We start from the raw sequence: 23025 nt of genomic DNA, 5'->3' as shown, positions 1-23025 counted from the left end.
GAGGAGCATATCTGACTTACAAATCAGTGACAAAGAATGAGAACACTGCAGGGTCTATCAAATAGAAATGCAATTCTATTAAACTGGCTACTTTTCCCAGGTAGACAATGCCAGCCTCCAATGTGCCTGCGATTCTAAGAAACATGATGATGATCTTGTAAGTGCAATGCGCTTACCCGCTTCCTCCCTGGCCACCTCCCCCCACAACCCCATCAAACCTAGCAGCTGACTTATCACCAAGACATTCAATATGGCCACATTTTAAGGATGATGGTAATAATATGACAATGTAGTGCTGTCCTTAACCCTCTGGGGGATCTTGCTCCCCAATATTAACATAGTGCCTTCCCTTCCTTTAACCTCTCCAACCACAAAATCAGCAGCTGGATGAGAACCTTAACTCTTCAGTCATTCACTTGGGAGCCTGAGGAAGACAGTGGTCCTTTTAGACAAACGATGTCAAAAAAGGACAAAGTCCTACCAATAAGATGTCCTGGCACAGCAGGCACTGACTGATTGAGAACAGAACCTTCTGAGACACAGGGACATTCTGGTGCCACAATGGCTAAGAGAAGGCTGATTGCGTGTATAGTGGGAACCATGATATTTCTGACTCACTGATGGCTGAAAATGGGAAATTATTATTATTTTTGTTTCACTTTCTTCATTTATATATTCATATGACCCCTTAAGTAGAAGTTGGACCACCTTGTCTTTGGGGCTATCTGTCTCTTTGTTTTTGTGGGGAGTGAATTTCAGGAGCACTTTTTATTGTACAGATGGAAGCAAGTCCCTGGTCCTTATTACTGGGTTTGCCCTGAATTCTGTGAGTAACCAAATCCAGAGCTTCGGGCTGAAGTGTTAAGCAGTTTGTTTAATAATATAAGAGTCTCTTTAAATTGGGGGCAGGGAAACTTGCAGGACATATTCTTATAATGTAGGTACATGCTTGGTTTGCTCTGGCAGATTGGGGGAGTGGAAAGGTGGAGGCCAAGGTTGAGACCATGGTGTTGAAGCTCGGAAGACATGAAGGTATATGGTCGGCACGGAAACCTGGTACCAGGCAGGGGCTAAGCAGAGGTGGGCAGGAGGACCCTCTGTTTAGAGGGATAACCAGTGCACTACAGGCACAGTCACAGCTAATGTTGATCGGCTTTCCTGGTGGACATTTCCCTTCCCTCTCTGCAATTCCACTGCGTCATCCTCCCCTTGTCAGTGACTGATAAACAAGATGGCAGTGTAGGAATCTTGGGGATGAGGGAGGCATCTGTACCCTGGCTTTCATGAACAACACAGTCTAAAGGAAACACACACCATAGGAGAACACTGTGTTAGTTGACCAGACGTGTGTAGGGAGCCATCCTGTTGAGAGGTGACAAGCAGCACCAATCCAGCTGGGAAGGTTCTGTGGAACACAGAGGAAGGAAGGAACTTTCCCTTGAGACTATTTCACTACTGAAAGCTTTATCCCAGTCATGCCGGGAATGCTGCTGCTCGACCAAAGGGAAATCAGGGGTAAAAGAGGATGGAAAGAGCGAAGCATTACTTTTCTGCAACTGCATTTCTGGGCTCATCTGTGTTCCTGGGGCTTCCCCGTTATTTTGATGACATGACCAATCACAACAGAGCAGTGACATTAGAGAAGACCTTTTTCATGATATAAAGAATCCCACGGCACATCAAGGTGGCCGAACCATCGGGACCACTATCCCTTAAGAAACTGACCATCTCAGGGCCACACACAACGCAGGCAGCACATGGCCTCAGCCACCAACAAGATGAACACAATTGGCCCCAGTATTTCAGGACCTCGGCAATCATAGCCATAGGTCCTTGCTGGAAAGTGATTAACAGAGCAATGACCTGGACATGTGACAGTGTTGTGGCCACCTGCAGTCATCATAGTCAGCAGGACAGCAACCCAGACTCACCTCCTTTTGATGGTGAGCATCACGCCCAAGAGAATGATGATGAACATGAGAAGGCCAGCGATCACTCCAGCCATCTTCACGGTGTTGTCCACCTGCTTCTCTGGCTCCACGGTGTTAGAATTCTGGGTGGAAGCACCTTGCAGGGGAAAAGGGGAGGATAAAGATTTGAAAAGGCTCATAAAAGCTAGGCAATAATGGCAATGACAACGGCTTATATTTATTGAGAGCTAACTGTGTGCCAGGCACTGTGCTAAGGGTGTTACACATATTGTCCCATTCAATCCTTCTGAGGATGAATCCCTTATGAGGTTGGGATTATTATTATATTCCCCCCCTTTTTTTGCAGATGTAAAAATGGACATTCAGAAAAATTGAGTCCCCTAGAGTTACACAACCTTATCATCCTCCTTATTGTCCTTATCCTCAATTGGAGGATTTTATCCCTCATACTGCTTATTTCTAGGATCAAGCCTTGGAATTACAGTTCCATTCTTGGGTTCATGAAATTATTCCAAACCCTACTTCATCCTTTCAGGTAAATGGTGAAAACAACAGCTTTATGTTAAGGTCGCACAATAAAACCCACTGTATTTACAAAGATAAAAACACAGTTTTGTGTTGTGCCTTACATGAAGCAAATGGTGAGGTAGATATTTAGTGTTTTAAAAGGAAATTTCCGTGGATTCAAAGAATGCTTGTATGTGACTAGGTCCATGTTTTGAATGTAGTACTGATGCTGCAGGCTCTGCCAGACTCGAACTCAGTTCCAGATAGAAGTGTCCTCTGCCCCCCGGGGCTGGGCCCTTTCATGGATCCACCTTTGTCAGTCCTCACAAACACTCCAACAAGCAGAAATGACTTTCCCATTTTGTAGATGAGAAGACCAAGGGAACTTGCTGAAGGTCACATGGCTGATAAAGGTCAGGGCCAGGATTCCACAGGTTTCTAACCCGAATCTAGGCCTTAAGAGTTAGAAACCCTGTATTCCACTTTCAAGTCCTCTGCCCCCATACAATGATTTTGCTAATAGCAAAAGCAAGCAGGCAGAGAATGCCTAAGCTCAACCTCTTCATGCAACACACCAGGGAACAGAGGCAACTTCCCCCTCCAGACACCTGTGTGAACACTGCTGGAGAGCACTGCTGGTCCGGCACCCCGAGGAAACCCCTCCTGCTGCTCTTCAGCATCCCAATGGTGCCAGGATTGTGTGAGGCCCCTAAATCCAAAGCATCCTCTTCCTCACCCGTCCCTATTTTTTCTGCTACCTCAGCACCAGCTCATCCATCATCAGCGACATCTTCTCTGGTTGCCTGTGCCTCTGGGAGAGTTCTTATCTTTTCTCTCAATTCTGATAACTCTACAACACTTTGCGCATACTTTAATGTCCCAATATTATTAGTTATCTGTTTCCCCATTTGTCTCCTCCAGTGGTCTGCAAGCTCCTCAGGGGCGAGGTTATGCCTCCTCTATCTTTGCTTCCTCGTGTTAGCCCAGAGCCTGGCTCCTAATAGGTGTTCCCTTAATGTCTGCATTGTTCAATGTTTAGCTGAAGGGATGACATCGCTGCCCACACACATTTGTTCTCATGAAACCAAATTGAGTTTCTCCTTTTCCAGCCACGTGTTCATAGACCTCAGCTGAGTAGAAGGGACATTAATGCTCGTAAGCTATGATTCTGAGTCCCCAGACTCCCTGGTGGTTAAGAACATCCCTCCAGCACACGGATGCATCCCCTCTTCTTGCATAAGAGCATCCAGTGTTTATTTTATCAGAGCACCTTCCCCAGACTCTCTTGTAACTTAGACAAGCTGGGTTTACTCAGCCAAGCCTCCCTAGTGAGAAGGTTAAGTCTTCCAGAACAGGGAATGGGTCCTAGTCACCTCTCTAACACCAGTGTCAGTCCAGGCCTCCTTCCTTATAATTATTGGTTAACAGATGATTATTGAATGACATACAGGCAAGTGAACCACAGTTATTTGCTTCATTCATTAATTTGCTACTGAGTACCCATGAAGTGTGCCAAACTACGCTATCAGTGGGGTCAGAGTTCCTCCTTTTGGAAGAAGTTATGGAGGAGGGTGTTTTTTTCCAGTTCCCTTCACCAGCTAAAGACAAAACTAGAGTATCAAATCCCAACACCATCTGCACAGGCTTTACTTATCTAGAGCCAGAGAATTCCTGGGGGAGCCAGCTCACTGCCTCTTTGGCAGGGCTGGGCTCACATTCCAGAGTTGGGGCTGGTTCCCAGTAGCCACCATGCAGCCCCCCTTTCCCTGTTTGGAGACAAGAATTCTGAGCTATGTCTAGTCCCAGAGACATATGACGTGACTAAGCACAAAGGAGGCTGAGCACCTCAGAGCAGTTTCCTTAATAGTGTCAGAGTCTTTGTATGTGGATTTGAAGGGATGGTTGGCTCTGGAGCATCCGCTCACAGGAGTAGCTGAACTTGACTTAGTGCCCACTATGAGATCCTGTTCTAGAGACTGGGGTACAAAGGCAAAGGAGACCTGCAGAAGATCCCAGTTCCCCAGGAACACTGTTATTAGCTTGGTCTATGAGTGTCACACTTCATTCATTCCATACATAATCACAAGCACCCTCTATGTGCCAGGCATTTGGTGATACATAGTGAGAAAACAGGCACAGCTCCTGCCTTCAAAGAGCCTACAGTGAGTGTTGGATGGGGCTTAGGGGATAGGCTTAATGAACCAAGAATCAATAATAGTAAGCTTTCAACTCTATTAAGGATCAGAACTGAGAGGCACATGACACTTGGGAAGTATATAATGGGGAAATGAATAAGTGAATCTCTTCTGGGAGGGAGTGGCCAGTGGGGTGAGCTCCAAGGGAGGACAGGCTCTAACTAGTGGAAGAGAAAGTGAGAGAGTCACATGGGAACAGCAGAAAAAAACCAGCACTGGCCCAGGCTGTGTGATGGGGCAAGGAGCCCAGAGCATTCAAGAAATGAAAGAAACGTAGTATGATGAGGGTGAGAGAGAAGCTGGAGAGGACAGCACGGGCCAGTCCACACTGGACACAATAGGCCTCAATGAGAGTTTTTGTTCTTAACCCCAAGAAAAATAGAAAGCCATCCGAGTGTTATTCGTGGGGCAATGATGCAGTCAGATTTGTATTTCTAACACATCATTCCAGCTGCACTATGGAGCCGAAGTGGATGGGAGAGATAAATTTTGTAGGCAAATGGGTGGGGAATGATGTTGCCAGACTCAGATAATGGCAGTGCAGACAGAAAGATGCAATAAGAGAGATAATTACCTAAAATAGATATAAATAAAACCTCTTGATGGATTGGATAGGGGAATAAGGGAGAGGGGACTGTGGAGGAGGATCACAAGTCTGGCTTTCATAACAAAGTGGATGATGGTGCTTGCTGTTCATGGATTCAGGAAACAATAGAAAAGGAATAGCTTTAGAGGGAAAATGTGTGTGTTCGGCGAAATCTGAGCTTGAGAGATACTCTAGAAAAGTAGGAGCTCTAAAAGGTCTGAGCTGGAGGTAAAAATGTGTGACTCATATGCATCTAGATGGTACTTGAAGCTGGGAGTTGATGAAGTCACCCAGGGGGAGAATGAAGAGTGAAAGGAGATGCAGACTTAGATAGAGACTGGAAGGTCTGTGGTATTTAGTGAGTGGGTTGAGGAAGATGAGCCTGCATAGGAGAAGGAGAAGAACTGGCCAGACAGGTAAGAAAAAGAACCAGGAGTATTGTGTCCTAGCACCAATAGAAGAGGGTGTTTCAAGAAGGAAGAAGAAATCAACAGTGCCAAGCACTGCTCCTAAGATAGAATCAAGCTCTATACCCAGATGAAAGTGAGATCTTGGATGCGTACTTGAAAACCTTTCCCAAATAAGTTCTAAGATGTTTCTAAACAGAAGCACCTTCAGCAGTGATCGGAACTAGCAATGGGACGTACTTGGGGGTCACAGAGCCTCTGAGACATTCAGAGAGGCCACCTCAAAGGCCACAGCCCAGTGATGTATACAGATTCAATGAATTCAGCCAAGAGTCATCGAACTGACATGCCAGACTCTATACAGCAAAATTACTGTGAGGAGCCATGCTTGGCTGGTCCACCTAGGCTCCAGATACAGGGACATGAACATCCCCTGGGGCATGGCAAGTCTAACTCCCACTTCAGCATCCTTTTAAGGGCCTTTGCTCTGGCTGCTGGGGATCTGTGCCTCTGTTCATAAAGGAAGTGCTGCCAGTGTTCAAACGGGATACAGTATAGACAAAAGGGCTCTGGGATCAAAGGCCAGATGGATATACACGTGGCTGCTACATCTGAGGAAAACAAGAGGGATAGAGATAGAGGATAAGCCAGTCCTGGTCTTGTTGCAGTCAGGAATGTGTCCATGGGGCTCACGTCATAAGTGCTCCACGAGCAGATGAGAACCTGTGATAGGACTTAGGAAGCACATGAGGTTGGCTAATGATGGGGGCTCCTGGCATTGTGATCAGCTGTCTCAGGCAGGCGCGGAGCTCCTTATCAAATAGAAGCTCATATCGCTACTTCTTAAAAATTTAGCTTAAATGTACTGATCCATTACTGGGTGTCGAGCAATATGCTAAGCACTTTTCATATAATAAGTCATTTGATCTTCTTAACACTCGACACAGAAGGAGCTAGTTTTATTTTCTCTTTTATATAGATTAGAAATGTCCACAAAAGGGTGACGTGACTTGTGCCAGGCATTAATCTAATCAGCGAGTTTCAGAGCTGGGATTCTGTGTTTGGGACTCATCCCCTTATCACTACAATGAACTGTCCTTGATGGAGTTGTAGTTAAGGAAATGCCAGCTCTCAGTCCACATAGAAGGACAGCCATCTGACCCACTGGCCTGAAATCCAAGGGAACTCTTCAGAGAGGCAGAACTGGGAACCATTCAGTAACATGGTCGTTACATTCCATTTGCCCTAAGCCCATCCTTTTCATGAGAGTCAAATCCCAAAAAGCTCTGTCCCTGGCCCTGGATGACTTCTATCAAATAAGCAGGAACTGGGAGTCTGAGAACTGAGAGAAGGGGAGGCATCTGAATGTATCCTCTTCATCTCCGTCTCCACTGGGAGCCAACCCGAGAATAGTCCAAGTAAATCAGAACTGGTAACGAGGTGCCAGGTGGTGGATTTATCCACCTGGAGCAGCTTCAAGGCTCCACTTGAGTCCTTTGTAGGATGTAGTTATCAAAACAACCTTGTGAACTCAGCCTGCACTGGCAGAGGACCCCTGTCTACAACATGAGATTGTGCGCCCGACTTCCTACCCCAGCCAGCTGTTCCCTCCAAGCTCTAAATGCCCCCCAAAAGGCTGAACCAGTCCTCTCCAAGCAGCCGATGCTAACCCTGCTCTTGACTCTTTCCACAAAAGCTATTGTGGCATAGAATCTAGTCCCCTCCTAGCTCCAGCTCACAGTCCACATCTGGCTTTCACCATACTACTTGTCCACTTTTGCACATGGACACATGGTGCCCAAGGCATGGCTCTTGGTCTCTTGAAGTCTGTGCCCCCCTCTCAATATTCACCCCACACATAGGACCCAGTCACCATGTTCTGTCTCTCCTACTGCCTCCTTCCATGTTACCAAACGACCATGATGGTTTATATTCCCCAAGGTTTCCTAGGACCCAGCAAGGGCAATGATGTTCAGCTCCACTCTGCATTAGAAGGACGAATTTGATGAGGTTTGTCCAGTTGGGGATCCCGTCTCTGAGAGAGAGCTCCAGGGTGAAGATAGGCCAAGAGCCTTGCCACTCAAAGTGTGGCCAACTGACCAGCAGCATCAGCATCACTTTGGGAACTTATCACAAATGCAGAATCTCAGGCCCCATCCCAGATCTATTGAATCACTATTTTATCAAGGACTCTAGGTGATTTGGGTGCTCATTAAAATCCAGATACCATTGGCTTTGGAGGAGCGGATGTCAGAATCAGGGCTTCTTGGCCTAGAGAAGGGAAGATTCATATGAGTCCTAATCTTGCCTTCCAAAAGTTAAAGGACCATTGTGAAGGATGGAATGGACTTGGTCCCTTGAATTTTAAAGGTCAGAGCTAATACTAATGGGTAGAAGGGACAGGGACAGATTTGGGGCCAACACAAGAAAAGGCTTTAATGTGGAAGTGCTATCATGCTGAGGCCCAGCCCAGCCCCTTCCAATGTGGTATTATGATGTAGAGATGAGCACAAAAGCAGTGATGGTTCCCAAGTCCTTTTCAGAGTTAGCCCTCCCTTTACCTGCCTACTTGGTCTCACCTCCTAGGCTTCTTGGATGCTCAACCAAGCCCTCTATATCGTGACCTTTCTTCTCTGCTATTGACCCCACCTCCCACCTCAATCCAGCAACCCTTGATTCCAGGGACACCCATACTCTGGGTGAAAGACAATCTTCCTGTCATCCTGAAAGCCATGAGACACCCATGGGGCCCACCTCCAGACCTGTAAGTTACCAACAAAGGCAGAAAAATGTGTCACCGACAATGAAAGGCACTGTCTGGGCACACAGCATGCTCCCCATCAAGCAGAAGAGACCAAATGACCTCTAATGCTCCTTCTTGAGGTTTGAGATGCTATGGTTTTATGAGATCGGTCTAAAGTAATGGGTTTAAAATTAGAAATACATGAGCTTGCTTCCAGACTCCTTCACTAACTCATTGTGTGACCCTGATCAAAGCTGTTAAACAAATGCGATCTGATATCCTCATTTATAAAATAGGGAGTAAATGCCAAGTTCACAGGGATTTTCTAAGGATAAAATGTAACAATGGAAATAAAAATGCTTGGAAAACTCTGAGGAACTGCTCACACATGTGGCACACTGACGGCATGACCTTGGAACTGGTGCCAGAGAGACAGCAGGGTGTTTTGGTGTCTATAAACTGTGGGTGCACAGTGTACTGGGGCAATGCCTCCTTGCAACCTGCTGCCTGAGTTCATCCAATCCTTAGGATGAAGGCAGGCAGAGCCCCCAGAGTGATTCATTTCACTTCCTCTATAGGCCAGGCCTGTATCAGGCTCACATGTGGATGACTTAATGGCAGCAATGGCATAATTTGGCAACAAGGGATTAATGATTCATTCTCAAAGTGCTCTCACTGGCTACAGGCCCAGTTCTATAGCTATTTGCTCCGTAAAGATACGGAGCAAAAATAGAAGTTGCAGATAAAGAACATCTAATTGCAATTGATAAAACCAAGTAAATCCCAGTGGAAGCCTAATCCACGCTGATGATCATTGCTGATGGTGAGGAAAGGAAGCCGACTCTCGGGGACACAACTCCTGAAAGTTGAAGCCTTTAAAATACTCAGTCGCCTCTTAGCTGTCCAAGGGCATATTATCCCCCAATCTTAGCGTGTTGGCAGTTCACCCATCTACTTAATGAGTTCCTTGATGAGTTTCTCTGCTTTTACTCTGGTTTTGTGTGCATCTAACGCCCAGTAGAGAGAAGCTTTGAAACCCTGCATCTGAGCTGCTGCTACCTCTATGTTAAGCATTGCAAGCTTCTCTGATTATGGGAGTTTTTCCAAGAGGAGGCAACAGGGAAAAGATGAGGAAGCTGGGCAACTTTCCAGTTCTTCTAAAGCCAGGTACGCACCAAATCCCTTCTTGCTTTTTGCTGGAAGCGAATTCTCAGAATGGTAGGCTATTTTTAAGATGAAACTGAAGTCCAGATAGGAAGAGTTGGTAGGAAAGCATCTGGATCCTTCATTAGATGAAAGCCTCCAGACTTTACAAATTGCATCCCAAGGCGTCGAGAGCATTTGTGACTGTGACCATGAACTAGGTTGGCAGTATTTGAGGACAGAGATCGTAGCAAACAGGAGGGGGTGCGAGAAGCCTGGGGAGAAACAAATGCTGTTGCTGACTTTTCTTTTAATGGAAAAATGTGGATTCCAGATATTTCACACGAGTAAGTGTGATGTTGATACAGAAAAAAATATATAGACCAGATGATTAAGTCATATTTTCTTTTCATTCCATTTACTAAAGGAGGGAATAACCACTAGAAACCAGCACAGGCTCCGCATTAGTCAGCATCCAACCGGGAAAAGGGAAACTGCTCCAAACACTTAAACTGGAGCAAATTTACCAAAGAAGTGGTACCCAGGTTCAGGAGAGGATGGTGAGGCAACCCAGAGGGTGACATCACAAGCCATTACCCAGACCAGGCTGGAGGGACAAAGGGCAGAGGTGGGGCCATCTGTGCCCAGAGGTCAGGGTCGCCAACAGAAGTGAGACTAGAACTGTGTCAGGCCTGTACAGTTCTTCCCTCTTGAGGCCACAAGGGAAGCCTTCTCCTTCCTCTTGCTCCACAGTCGATGTCTCCTTTTGGCCAAACCCGGTTACTACTTGACATGAGGCCCAAGGGTCACCTGCATATCCCAGCACAGCAGGGGGTGAGCAATGGATGGATCTGAGGCCAAATAGGCCAAGGGCCAGCATGCGCTTTTCTAGTTTCACCTCGTTGCCACTTTTGAGCTGTGTCTGGACTTGTACCTCCAGAGGAATGGTCAGTAATGTGTCTTGCACAAAGTCATGGCCAAGATGGAGACATTGTGGCTGGCTTTCAGGACAGCCAGGTATAAAACTGGACTGTATCTACAAGAGTCAAGATACCTGACCACATGTGAAACAGAAATATTATTAACAATAAAGAGTTAACATAGACTGGGAGTTTTTACTACAAGCCAGGATGCTGTTTTAAGCCCTTCATTTATACTTTCTCTTTTAACCCTCACTACAATGCTCTGAAGTGGGTTTTCTCACCATACCCACTTCAGAGATGGGAAAACTGAGGCTTAGAGAGACTAAGTAATAGTAGCAAGTGGCAGAGATGGGATTTGAACCCTGGCAGTCTGATACAGAGTTTATTCTCTTTAAATCATTATACCATTCTGCCACCTCTCCCACAAACAGGGGGGAGACATTGCTAAGCAGGGAAATCTGGTTGTCTTTCCTCAAATATCAGGAAAAAATATATAGACTGGTATTTGGGAATCTAGACCCTGATCATGACCGGCAGATTAAGATGCCTTTGCATTTATTCCTGTCCCTGCTCAGTTTGCCACCTGCTTGTATCATGCAGCTCCATTTATCCCAGCTTTTCTTTAAGATTATCTCATCTCCTCTCATGCCCTCTCACCAACATATAATATTCTAATATCCAAGGGATTGATGAACATGTCATATGAATCTTGTTATAAGGGCCAAATTATACAGACTTTGCTCAAATGATATTTACACTTGACCTTTTAAACTTAAGTTCCCTCATCCTTTTCATTTTCCTTGTATATCAGCCACCATCTCCAAGCCCTTAATATATTGCATTTCGCTTTATTATTAATCTCTGGTCTTTCTCTATAATACCTTTCTTGATATTTAGCAACCAAAGCATCCCATATAATTTCACCGGGAGACAAGTCTCACTTAAGTTTAGGCAACTATTTTCTACTTTAGTTCCAATATTCTTTCTTTGATCTCACGATGACTAATTTTTCAAATTGCTGGCTACCTCCCCCGCATCTCGGGATGCCACCTCCATCACGAGATCTGGTGGATAATGGAGTACAGAAGAAGGATTATTCCATCATTCTTCTAAGTGATATCACCTAGGATGTTTCTCAAAGTAATAAATAAATTGCCTCAATTCATCATATGACAGTAATTGCTTTTACCCAAGATTTAACTTGGAGTCAATGTCAAGCAGCTGGAAAAGACTACAGAGAAACAGGGTTTTCAAAGATAGCTCTACCCTGGCTGTGGAAAGCCACTGAATAAGGACTGAGTTAAAGTATAAAGAAGATACAGATTTATAACATCCCAGACGCCCTCAGTATTACCCAGCCAGTCCTTAGAGGCGGGGATCGACTTCATCACAGAGGATACAACTAAAGCTGCTAAACCCTGCCGACAGAGGCTGCCCTCTTTCCCAGACTTTAATGGAGGGTAGCACCCCAGGAGACAGAAATAGCTTTAATTGATTGTTTGAAAGCACGCTGGCCACACAAATAAATTGTTCCTCAAGTGCTGATTCCGCTTGGTCCCCGGCGTCTCCCGAATCTCTGGTTTCAGGTAGGCCTTGTTTTGCACAGCGAGTGCTCTGTGTAGGTCAAATTCTAGTTCAATCACTTCACACACAGTAGGAAAGGAGGCGATATAAACCCTGAGGGTGAATTGCTACAGGGTGCAAGAAAACTCCTTTATTCTAAATTAAAAAAAAAAAAAAGCATTTGGAATTCAGCACAATGGACTTAGTTAAGACCAGTCATGACTGACTGACGTCGGGCACTGTCATTATTGATACATCTCTTGTAAGGCAGAGCCTTTCAAGGCTGTACTGGTGGTGGGCGGAGAACCCCTTTATGTTTCCCATGGTCTCAACTGCTCCCCCTTGTGCCCAGGGAAGGCCTTCAGCAGGAGTGCCAGGACCTAGTCCGTGGCCAGAGTAGGACTGTAAGCTATGGCTAGAGCTGGGTGTGACACTGTCGAGGAACCCAGAGATGGGTGCACTTTGTCGACTGGTCTAGACATCAGGACACAGTGAAGGTTAAGGACCAGGATGTGGCTGGGATAGGGGTCAAATCTGAAGGAGGAATCAGAAGTCAGCTGGTGGCTAGAGTTTGGGAGGGTTCTGCTGGTCAGTCTGTACTCATGGGGACAGTCAACCTATGCCCATGAAACCACACAAAGCTAAGTGGCCTCCAAATGGATCAGACCCATATATTGGCCTCAGCAGCACCAACTCAACCCTTGGCCACCAAGGAGAAGTCTTGGGCATTGCCCAATGTATGTGGTGCCTGGATGGTAATGAAGATAGTGGATCTGCAGGTGAGGTGATTAATAGACACACCTGCTGTCTGGGAGCTCACTAACATATTTGTAGAGAGAAGCGTACAAGCTGTCAATCCGAACACAGTGGGATGGGTGCTAATAAACAGCTAACAAACAAAAAGAGAAGGGCACGCAGGATTCTGCTTAGGCATGATGGGACTACACACTTCATTTCCACATGTCGTGAGCAGCGTGGGACAGGTCGGGCATCTCTGAGACCACCCAGTGGCTGCCTGCCACCACTCCCTCCCCAGCTCCCTGTGGTCCAGACCAGTCTGTCCTGCTGATGAGGAAGGGCAGGCCAAGTCCGCTCAGCCCGAGGCCCTGGCTCCTGCAGCAGAAATCTGTGCTGAGCCAGGAGCCCAGGCGGCTCAAAGCTGCTTAACTGCAGCAGAGAGGAGCACCCACGGCCTGCGTTGGGGATTAAGGGTTTAGTCTGAAGAGCAGATGTAAAAGAGAACACTCGCTCTTTTGGATGCTCTGCGGCAAAGTCCCTTTAGACTTTCCCAGGATCAGAGAGCGTGTGGCCACACTGAGCCGACGCGTCCTTCCTGTAGAGTCAGAGCAGTCCTGAGGCACCTGGTGGACGGGGGAGCCTTCGCAGGAGCAGTCAGTGGAGAGATAAGCACAGAAGCCGACCAAGGATGGTCTACGGGTCATACAGTGCCAGGGCTCTGAGAACAGGTTACGACAGCCTGGTTGGTGAGGGAGAGGCCAAAGCCAGGAGGCAACCAGCACAGGTGCCGAGACCATTCAAAGGCAGGAGGCAGGACCAGGAAGAGGGCATCAGAGCCACAGAGTGGAGACCAATCCTGAGCCAAACGTGGGATGCAGCCAAAAGGGGACCCCCGGGGAGCCCCGCTGAGATGGCAGCTCTTGGCCTTGGTCTCCGTGAGGTCTGCAAAGCACAGCTCTGAGAGTGGCCCCGCCCACTGCCCAGGGGTCAGGAGTGCTTCGTCTCCGAGTGCATTAGTTCCTGAGGCGGTTGTAACAAATGATCACAGGCTGCGTGGTTGAAAACAACTGAAATTTGGAGACACAAGGTCTGCAGTCAAGGGGTGAGCAGGGCTCCCCTGAGACTGGGCAGAGTCCTTCCTGGCCCCTCTTCCTGGCTGTGGTGGTGGCTGGCCGTCCTTGGAGTTCCAATCTCTGCCTCTCGTCACACACTGCTCTCTTTGTGTCTCTGTCTTCCATGCTGTTTCTCTTCTTGTAAGGACACCGGTCATATTAGATTAGAGCCACCCATGACTTCATCTTCACTAATAACATCTGCAAAGATCCTCTTTTAAATAAGGTCACATTCACAGGCACGAGGGGTTAGGACTGCAACCCGTCTTTTCTGGGAGACACAATTCAACCCATCACAGCAGGTTCAGCTGAGTCATGATCCAAGCAGCCTGGGAATGGGCCGCCCACGGGAGGGAGGTCTTCGCATTTCATAAGTCACATCAAATGCTAATAGGAGTCAGGGCCCAACGGAGAGCACATGGGAAGAGGGACAAGACTCCTGGGTGGTTACAGACTCGGCGCAACAGGAGGCTTCTAGAAGGACATGTCCTGGCTTTATCTGTCTGAACAGGGCAGCAGGGTGCACCAGGGGCTGAGGCGTCCCTAAAGCTCTTACTCAGACACATAATTCAATTCTTTCCAACTGACTCCGGCCAAATTGATGCCCCCCCCTCCCTACCACCCCGTGAAGTGACAGCACTGCCTGACTCAATGGGGCAGGAAGGGGGAGGAGAGGCAAAGATCTGCTCGGCTCGGGCAGCTTTGTCCAAATCTTGCCTCTGGAATAGGCAGCTGGCAGCAAACATCAGAGTGCCTGAAAAGGAGAGAGGTGCACAGGAGGGGGCGAGCCACCTCTAGGGAGGATTAGTGGAAGCATGAGCGGGATCAGAGCGAACAGCCAGTCAGCATGCAGCATGGAATTCAGATTAGTGCGGCGAAACTGAGCGAGGGTAATAAAACCAGCCGCGGGAATGGCATCGATTGTTGAGATTCCAGCCAAATCCACCACGAACATGTTCTCTTTCTTCTAGACTCTGCCCCTCGGTTTTGAAAGCAGCAACACTGAATGTCTGTTCTGTACGGGAAGCTGATCTGTGCCCCTCCTCAAAGGATGGGAGAAGCAGCTCTTCTGTAAGCAAGAGAGGACAGGAGCAGAAGCCAGGATCCAGTGCGCGGTGCCTGTTCCTGCTCACTCGGAGGCCTGGGGAGGTGTCCCCTGTGATGCCCAGGCTCCCTCCCCCAGCCCGACCTCCCCTGGGCCAGCACCATGCGAGCCCAGGCTGGGCAGTGGGCCCAGTGGGGCTGCACAAGCAGATCTGGGGGAGCCCCATTCTAAAGCTCCAGAAAGTCAGTCTCTAGGAAGCTTGGCAGGGGGAATGGGATACTGGGAACTGGCTGTTTACTGAGCCTCGACTCTGTGCACACTCACTTCTGTTCAGCAGCTGGGCACAGAGACAGCCAAGACCTTTAACCTCTAGCTCTGCACTGCTCACAACGCCACCCGTGGTTTCTGAGCCCGTGACATGTGGCTGGTGTGGCTGTGGAACCGAATGTGAAAGTTTATTTCATGTCAACGAATTTAAATTAAAAACCGAAGCAGTGTACAGCATGCTTGATTGTAAACGCAGTGTTGACCTTTTTCAGGATTACATTTTACTTTAACTGTTTAAAATTTAGCATCTGAACTGAGAGGTGCTCCACGTGTAAAATTCACACCAGATTTCAAAGACAGTGCAAAGAAAGAATGTAAAATACCTTTCATTCATAATTTGAAAATATTGATTACATGTTAAAATGACAATATTTTGTTTACATTGGGTTCAATGAACTATGTTTAAATTAATTTTACCTGTTACTTTTCTAATGTGACCTAAAAAACTTAAAATTATGTAACAGCTGAAATGCTATTCTTACTTAACAGTGCAATTCTCAGGTGTTTCAACAGGGGGCGCTTTTGCCCCTCAGGGAACATTTGGTTGTGACAACTCAGAGATAAGTGCTATGGGAATTGAATGGATAGGGGCCAGGGATGCTCCTAAACATCCTACAATGTCCAGGACAGCTCCTCCCCGCCCCCCCAATAAAGAATGATCTGTCCCCTGATGTCTCTTGTGCCAAGATTGAGAAGCCCTGTCTTAGAGCATGGGGTCCTTGAAGGAAAGGCTAGCAGGTCAGAGCGACCTGAAGAGCTAGTTGGAGTCAACTGAGCAAAGAAGTGAAAGCTGCTCTCACACTTAGCGCTCAAGATCAACCACGGCTACGGGGTTATTATCCCCACTTCTCCAGAGGGAGGGGGGAGCCCGGAGGAGAGAAGTAATGTGCCCAGGATCACCAGGCAGCGAGTGGCAGAGCTCAGATTGAACTCAGTCTCAACCCCCTCTGAATGTCACCTGTTCCTCGTGGTTCTCGCGTCTACCGCCATCACTCAGACCCGGGCGGCCATCATTTACATCAGCCATTCTTGCTCGCAGGGGACGAGCGTGCACAAAACACACTTGAAAGGGACCGTCAGCTCAGAGAGAAACGCTCCCCGGCACCTCACCCATCAAACACGGCTCAGGAAGGCAGGGAATAAATGGGGCCCAGGGAAGTAAACCTGTCAGAGGGGCCATTCCAACGCCTCAGGAGGCGGAGGCGAGAGGGAGGAACAAATGTGCCGCAGGTGAAACTGGCTCAGTTGAAAGGAGGCATGATCAGGCTGCTTGACGTGAACAGAGCCCAGGGATCAATGACCCGCAAAACAGAGCGGCTCACACACTCTGAGACGCACGGCTTCTCCACAAAGTGGGTGTGAGCACAATGGTGAGTCACTTTCCTCCCAGGGTCATGTGTGTCCCCCTGCAACTGCAACCCCTCCTGGGGTCAGGGGGACGCTGGAGGGCTGTGGCAGCGTCGGCAGGGGGCTGGACCTTGGTGCAGGCCTGCTCTGGGCTGCTCCCGAATAGGGCCCTCCCGAGGGTCCCCAGATGTAATCTTTTTTCTTCCCTCGACTATTTGAGAGTAAGCTGCGGAGTCCCTTATGTAGCCTTTAATATGACTCTACAGCAAGTGTGACAATTAGCGGTGCAGGTGAGACAAGGTTATGCAACTTGCTGAAGGTAATATAACTAGTGAGTGCTAAGATGCCATTCCTGGGGAGTCGGTAGTGACACCTTGGTCTATGGGGGTCAAGAGTAGGGACACAACTTGGCTGTTGTGACTGCTGTTGGGGCGTTGCCCAGATCTCCAGTGCTAACAGCCCACAGATACCCCTTTCCCTCCAGAAGTGCCATCAGACCAAGGCTGTCACCTCCCCAGGAAATATGCACTCCCATGGCAGCCCACAGCCAGTGGCCTACTGACAAATGCCTGTCCCCTTGTCTCAGGGTAGAAGCAACTCTGTGATACCACCCACACTCCAGAGCCCCTGTGGGCTCAGCTGACGCGGCTCCATATCCTCCCTCAGCTTCTTCCCCTGCCCCAAACCTGACTCCCTCACCTTCTTCTGAGGATACTCCTCAATGAACAATGTGCACAAGAATCCCCGTCTCAGCCTCTGTGTCTAGGGAAGCCCACCTAAGATATTCACTAAGAGCAATGTCTCTGAGTCTTATAAGGGTGTGGACAGCACTGGACTTGGAAGGTACAGGGATGGCTGGACTCACGTCATCCCTGCCTCCTGCACCCCCTTTCCCACTGTGATAAATGGACCAGCTAGGGACTAGGAGAGACGAGCCATCGTCTGAGCAACAACTTTGAGAGGCAACAGTCAAATATTTGAAGTTTCCAAGAAATGTCCCACTGACCAGAAAGCGCCCCTGCAGTAGAGTTTCTAGGTCAGCAGCGTCTCTTTTGTCTCAAGGACGATGCTGGGCGTCAGCCTCTGACACACTTGGGCTCTGCAATCCCAACCTTGAAGAGTGGCAGGTGTTTATGTGAAATGGGCTAAAATTACGTGTTCAAGAGAAGGGGCTAGTGGTTCCTTCAAACAGCTACCTACTCCCACCCCACTGGTTTTCACACCCATTATCTTGTTTTCTCTCAGAACACAACTCCAGAAGACCCTGCAAGTGCAGAGCATGTAAGCCAATGGTAAGAGATAGGTATTGCTACTCCTGCTTATAGATAAGGGCAGTGGGGTTCGTCACATTTAAAAAGCTTGTCCAGGGCCCCGGCCAGCATGGCTTAGTGATTGAGCATCGACCTATGAACCAAGAGGTCACAGTTCGATTCCTGGTCAGGGCACATGCCCTGGTTGTGGGCTCGATCCACAGTGGCGGGGGGCGGGGGGGGGGAGGGATGCCAGGAGGCAGCCAGTCAATGATTCTGTCTCATCGTTGATGTTTCTAGCTCTCTCTTCCTCTCCCTTCCTCTTCAAAATTAATAAAAATATATTAAAAATATTTTAAAAATAAAATAGCTTGTCCAAGACAAATGGTAGACCTGGGACCAGAGCCAGAGCTACTCATTTCCTAAGCACAGACATACTAGGCCACGTTCCTAGCCTCAGACCACTGTGTAGTTGTGGCTTGCCTGGGAAGTACTCCTTTAGTTCCTGGTGTGTTTGCTTGTTTGTTTTGAACACCACACCCTCTCCTTTGCAGCACCACCCAAGGTTGGAGTCCTATCCTTATTTGTGTCTTTTTTTTTTTTTTTTTTTTTTTTAACTAATGGCACTTTCCCCTCCCAGAAAGGCACAGGAACATGTCTTCTTTTGCTCATCATTGTATACATTGGTGCCTAGAACAGTACCCGGCACATAGTAGGTACTTTGTAAGCGTTAGTAGGATGGATGGATGGATGGATGGATGGACGGGTGGAGGGTGAGTAGGTGAATGGATGGGTGGGTGGAAGAATGGGAGGATGGGTGGGTGGGTGGGGTGGAGGGACTGCCAATTCCTCTATGGTGCACCTGGCCTGGAGGACCTGCTGAGCGTGGGTCACTCTCACTCCCCTCCCACCCGCCCAGGGCTCTGGTGATCACCTGTGGTGAGGAGGCAGAGTGGAGTCCCCGGGGTCACCTGGGCGCTGCCCATTGGTGCTGACCACAAGGAAGCCAGTCCCCAGGCAGCATGCAGAAGAGAAGGAGAGAGAGAAACACACATGAAAACGTGCGGTACAGTGAACAAAACGGCAGTTCTTGTGGCTCTGAAGAGCTCACACTAAACAGCAAAAGAACATCATGATCTAACCAAACAGGGCCTGAAATAGATTTTAAAAAATGGAACAAGAATAAGAGTCACCATTTATCAAGCACCCACGACATGCCAGGTACTCTGCCAGGTACCTCACATACAATGTTTCTAAAACTTAGAACAACCAGAAAGGTCAGTGTTATTATAAATGAACCCATCACCTTTCCACCCGAACATCTTCTCTCCCAATTTTCCCTCCCTTAGCAAGTGGTGCCACCATCCAGGTGGCTAGCTGCTCAGTCTAGAAGCCTGGAGTCATGCTTTAGCCCTCTTTTTCCCTGATCTCCCACTTTGAGTTACTCAGCATGCCTTATCAATTCTACCCCAAAAAACTTTAAGGTTCCTCCTTCTCTCCAATTTCATTTCCACTTAGTTCAAGCCACCCTCATGTTTCACTTGGATCATTTAAGCAGCCCCCGAGCTGGACTTCCTGCCTCCAGGCTTGCTCCCCTTCAATCCACGTCCACCCTTTAGTAGAAATGCATCAATGGCCCTATCATTCCCAAAATAATGGGCCCTCAGTGACAGTCCTCTGCCTGCCCCTCCTCCTCTCTCCACCCCCAGGACCACACTCGGTTCTGCCCAAGCACAAATCCCTTTCCATCATCAACAGGCCCCTCCCTTCTTGTCTGTGGGCCTTACCTAGGCTTGTCACTTTGTGTGAGACACACCCCTTCCTGCCTCTGCACCTGGCCACCAACTGCTCATTCTTCAGGTGTCAGGTCTTTCTCTCTAGGGAGTCTTTAGTGTCTCACCTGGGACAGATGCCTGTCCCACTGTATTATAAATGGCTGCCTTCCCCTCATTTCTATAATCTCCTTGAAGGCAGCCATGCTAGTGCCTCGTTAACTGGTGTACTCTGTGGCCTTGCACTGCACCTGGCACACAGTAGGTACTCACTGAATATCTGTTGAATAAATAAATGAACAAACGAAGAAATGATGAGTTAGAGAATTGATGTAACTTGCCCAAGATCACAGACGTAATAACTGGCAGAGGCGGGAGCCAAACCCTGGTTTGCCTGACTAATGTTCCTGTCCTTTCAAACCCACCACTTGCCTCTCTAAAGAAGGTGATATGGAAGGCATGAAGGTGTCCTACGCTGGCCAAAGGCTGCTGGTTTCTCTAGTGACTCATACAAAACTGCATAAAGTTCTTATGCAAAACCGAGAGACAGCTAGGGCATTTCAGACCAACTGGTAAACAGGAAATACATAATTACAAAAATTCACAGGAAGGGCAAGCTTGACTAACAGCCGTGAGATGCTGTAAAATGTATCCAACAATAAATATGGTCAACAGCAATCATAATACTCCTCCCTTAGAGGTGGGCAATGTCCCATTTTCAAAGCACACTCCCAGGGAGAGGTCAGTCAACGATGGCTTGTGAGCCCAAATCCAACCACCCACTGGCTGTTTTCCGTGTGGCCATGAGCTAACAATGGTTTTTACATTTTCAAATGGTTGAGAAAAAAGTAAAAAGAAGAGAAATAGTTTTTGACATATAAAAGATTATATAAAGTTCAAAAATCACTGTCCATAAATAAATGTTATTGGAACACAGCCAGATTTATTTTATATGTACTACCCATGCTTTTGTGCTGTAATGACAAAGTTGGATCATTCTGACAGAGACCATATGGTCTGCAAAGCTAAAAAATATTTACTATCTGGCCCTTCACAGAAATGTTTGCAACCCCTCCTCTAAGTGGCTATTTTTTGTTAATTTTCCTTCCAATCTTTTGAGATAGGCAAGACAAACACTGTTGGCCTTGCATGTCAGAAAAAGAAATCGAAGGCTTGCGAGAAGAGATGAATCATGTTTTCACCTGGCGTTTCAGCAGCATCCTCTTGTTCTCCCCTGCTCCCGCCTGTCCTTGCCCGAGAACCCCTTCTCTGACCCATTTTCTAACCTGTGAATAGGTGGCCTTCCTGACAAAGGCAGTCTACTTCAGCACCTTCAAGGACTTCCCCTGTCTCAGGACAATGTGCATATGTATGCTATGGAGCTACCCAGGGTCCTTGGTGTCCTGGTCTTGATGGCCACTTCAGCCTCACCTCTCATCACATGTGGCCTCCACTGGTCACATAGGCATTCCAGCCATTGTTGCTTTGCCTTGTCCTATGCATGCTCTCTTGTCTCCTAATGAATTGCACACGCTCCTTCCTCAGCTCAGAAGGTCTCCTTCCTCTCCAACCTTGTTCCATATGGTAATTATCTATTTGCTGCTTTCCCATTAGCTATTACTTGTTGAGTGCTTATTATAAGCCAGGCATTAGACAAAGTATTTTATGTCCATTAGCTCATTACATTCTTACATTAGCCCCAAGATATAGTGCTATTAATTGCTACTGTTTTATACTTGGGGAAACTGAGACACAGAGCAGTTAAATACCTTTTCTAGCCTAGAATCAAAGACTATCCGAATCCAGGGACAAAAGTTCTGAACCTCTAGGGGACGAGAGACCACAAATCAGTACTAAGTTGTATCCAACAATAAATGTTTATTGAAAACTAAATGAAGAAATAAAATTCTGGTTCAGTATTTTTCACTTACTAGCTGGAGGTCACTTGGAAAATCATGTAAATTTAAGTTTCATTTTCTCTACCTATAAAATGGGGATAATACGTATCTCATGAAGTTCTTTTAAGGAGTAAATGGAAAATAGTCAAAGCCTTAGTTCAGTTGGCAGACCCACCCTACCCTCTAGGGCAAGCATGTCAAACTCAAAGGCTAACATGGACCAAATAAATGAGGCATGTGGTCCGCGGGCCATGAGTTTGACATGCTAGTTCTAGGACTACAACTCTGCTTAGTAGGAATACTCAGCTATGAGGGATAGGAAGAGAGGTGTGGCCAGACAGGTGCTGGGATGGGGAGAGGTTTTCCTAGTGGGTAGAGTAGCAGCAGATAAGTGATGGATCATGGTTCTCACAAGAAACAAAGAGAAGTAGAAAAAGGAAAAGAACTCATATATATCGTGCTAGAAATTACTAGTGTATACCGGTGACTGAGACATCTCTCCTTCATATGCATATGGAAGAATCTAAGTTTCATCAAGGCCATGTAAGTGGAAGTGACATGAGTAATTTCTGAGTGAGGTATTGAAGATCCAGGTTACCTCCTCCATACTTTCCCTGCCCCTGCTATGGGATCCTTTGAGGCCACATCTATTCTGGGTGACATAACAACAAATGCACCTTACTGAGATTTGGGCATCAATTTGTTGTCACAGCAAAGCCTAGCCTATCCTGACTAATCCAGTCAGAGGAAAAAGTGGAAGTCTTTTGCTTTCTCCTCTATCACCTGGTCTTCCACAAGGCACCTGGCTTTTTACTGGAAGATTTCATTACTGCTCTCTCTTCACAGTTTTCAGGCCTTGTTCACATGTACTAGCATATATGTCAGACATTGATGAAAATATTGAGACCATGCAGAAAAAAAAGGAAGTCAGAATGCTGAGTACCTCAGACTTCCTTTCTGTTTTGTTCCCCCCGCCCCACTTCTAAAGCAATGAAGGTTAAATGCAAAAAGATGCTGATGAGCTAAAGATGGCATTGAAGCAGATAACCTCGAAGACAAACTAATTTCTTGGTTTATTAGCTTCAATATGTTGTGGAAGTGAAGACAGCTGATGGATCCTTGAGGTTTCTGCTCCAGATCCCAGGACTTGGCTTGGACACCACTGAAGAGAGACCAAATACCCATTACACCCTAAAGATTCTATTATCAACTATTCCTGAAAAAAAAATCCTGAGAAGGAGTTAACAAATAGGAGACAGGGGACCCTGACAGTGGTCCATGGAATATCACCCAGACCACGGTATTGATAAGATTCAAAATGGTGCCATAGAAATGCCATGAGCTTTGGAGTTAGATCTCAGCTACAGTTCTGAAGCACCTTGAGCTCTTTATTTAACCCATTTGAGCCTACATGGGTTCAATTTTTTAGTAAGGAAAATAATAATGATCACTATTTAGTGCATAATATAGGCCAGGCTTTAGTTCTATCATTGCATTGTAACTCATGTCAACATATACATGACTGGCACACAATGGGT

The 23025-nt window shown here is 47.2% G+C and overlaps 1 protein-coding gene across 6 annotated transcripts in view; it reads right to left on the bottom strand.

Annotated features, from left to right (window-relative positions):
- Positions 1–23025, bottom strand: part of PTPRT (protein tyrosine phosphatase receptor type T) — a 932116-nt gene that overhangs the window by 141957 nt on the left and 767134 nt on the right. For all 6 annotated transcript variants that reach the window (XM_079783687.1, XM_079783689.1, XM_079783688.1 and 3 more), the window contains exon 14: positions 1932–2067. In XM_079783687.1, coding sequence (XP_079639813.1) covers positions 1932–2067 — 136 coding nt within the window. The remainder of the gene's footprint in view (positions 1–1931; positions 2068–23025) is intronic.

The sequence above is a fragment of the Cnephaeus nilssonii genome, assembly GCF_951640355.1.
Source record: "Cnephaeus nilssonii genome assembly, chromosome: 11".
Lineage (NCBI taxonomy): Eukaryota > Metazoa > Chordata > Mammalia > Chiroptera > Vespertilionidae > Cnephaeus > Cnephaeus nilssonii.
This window is presented reverse-complemented; position numbering and strand designations above follow the sequence as displayed.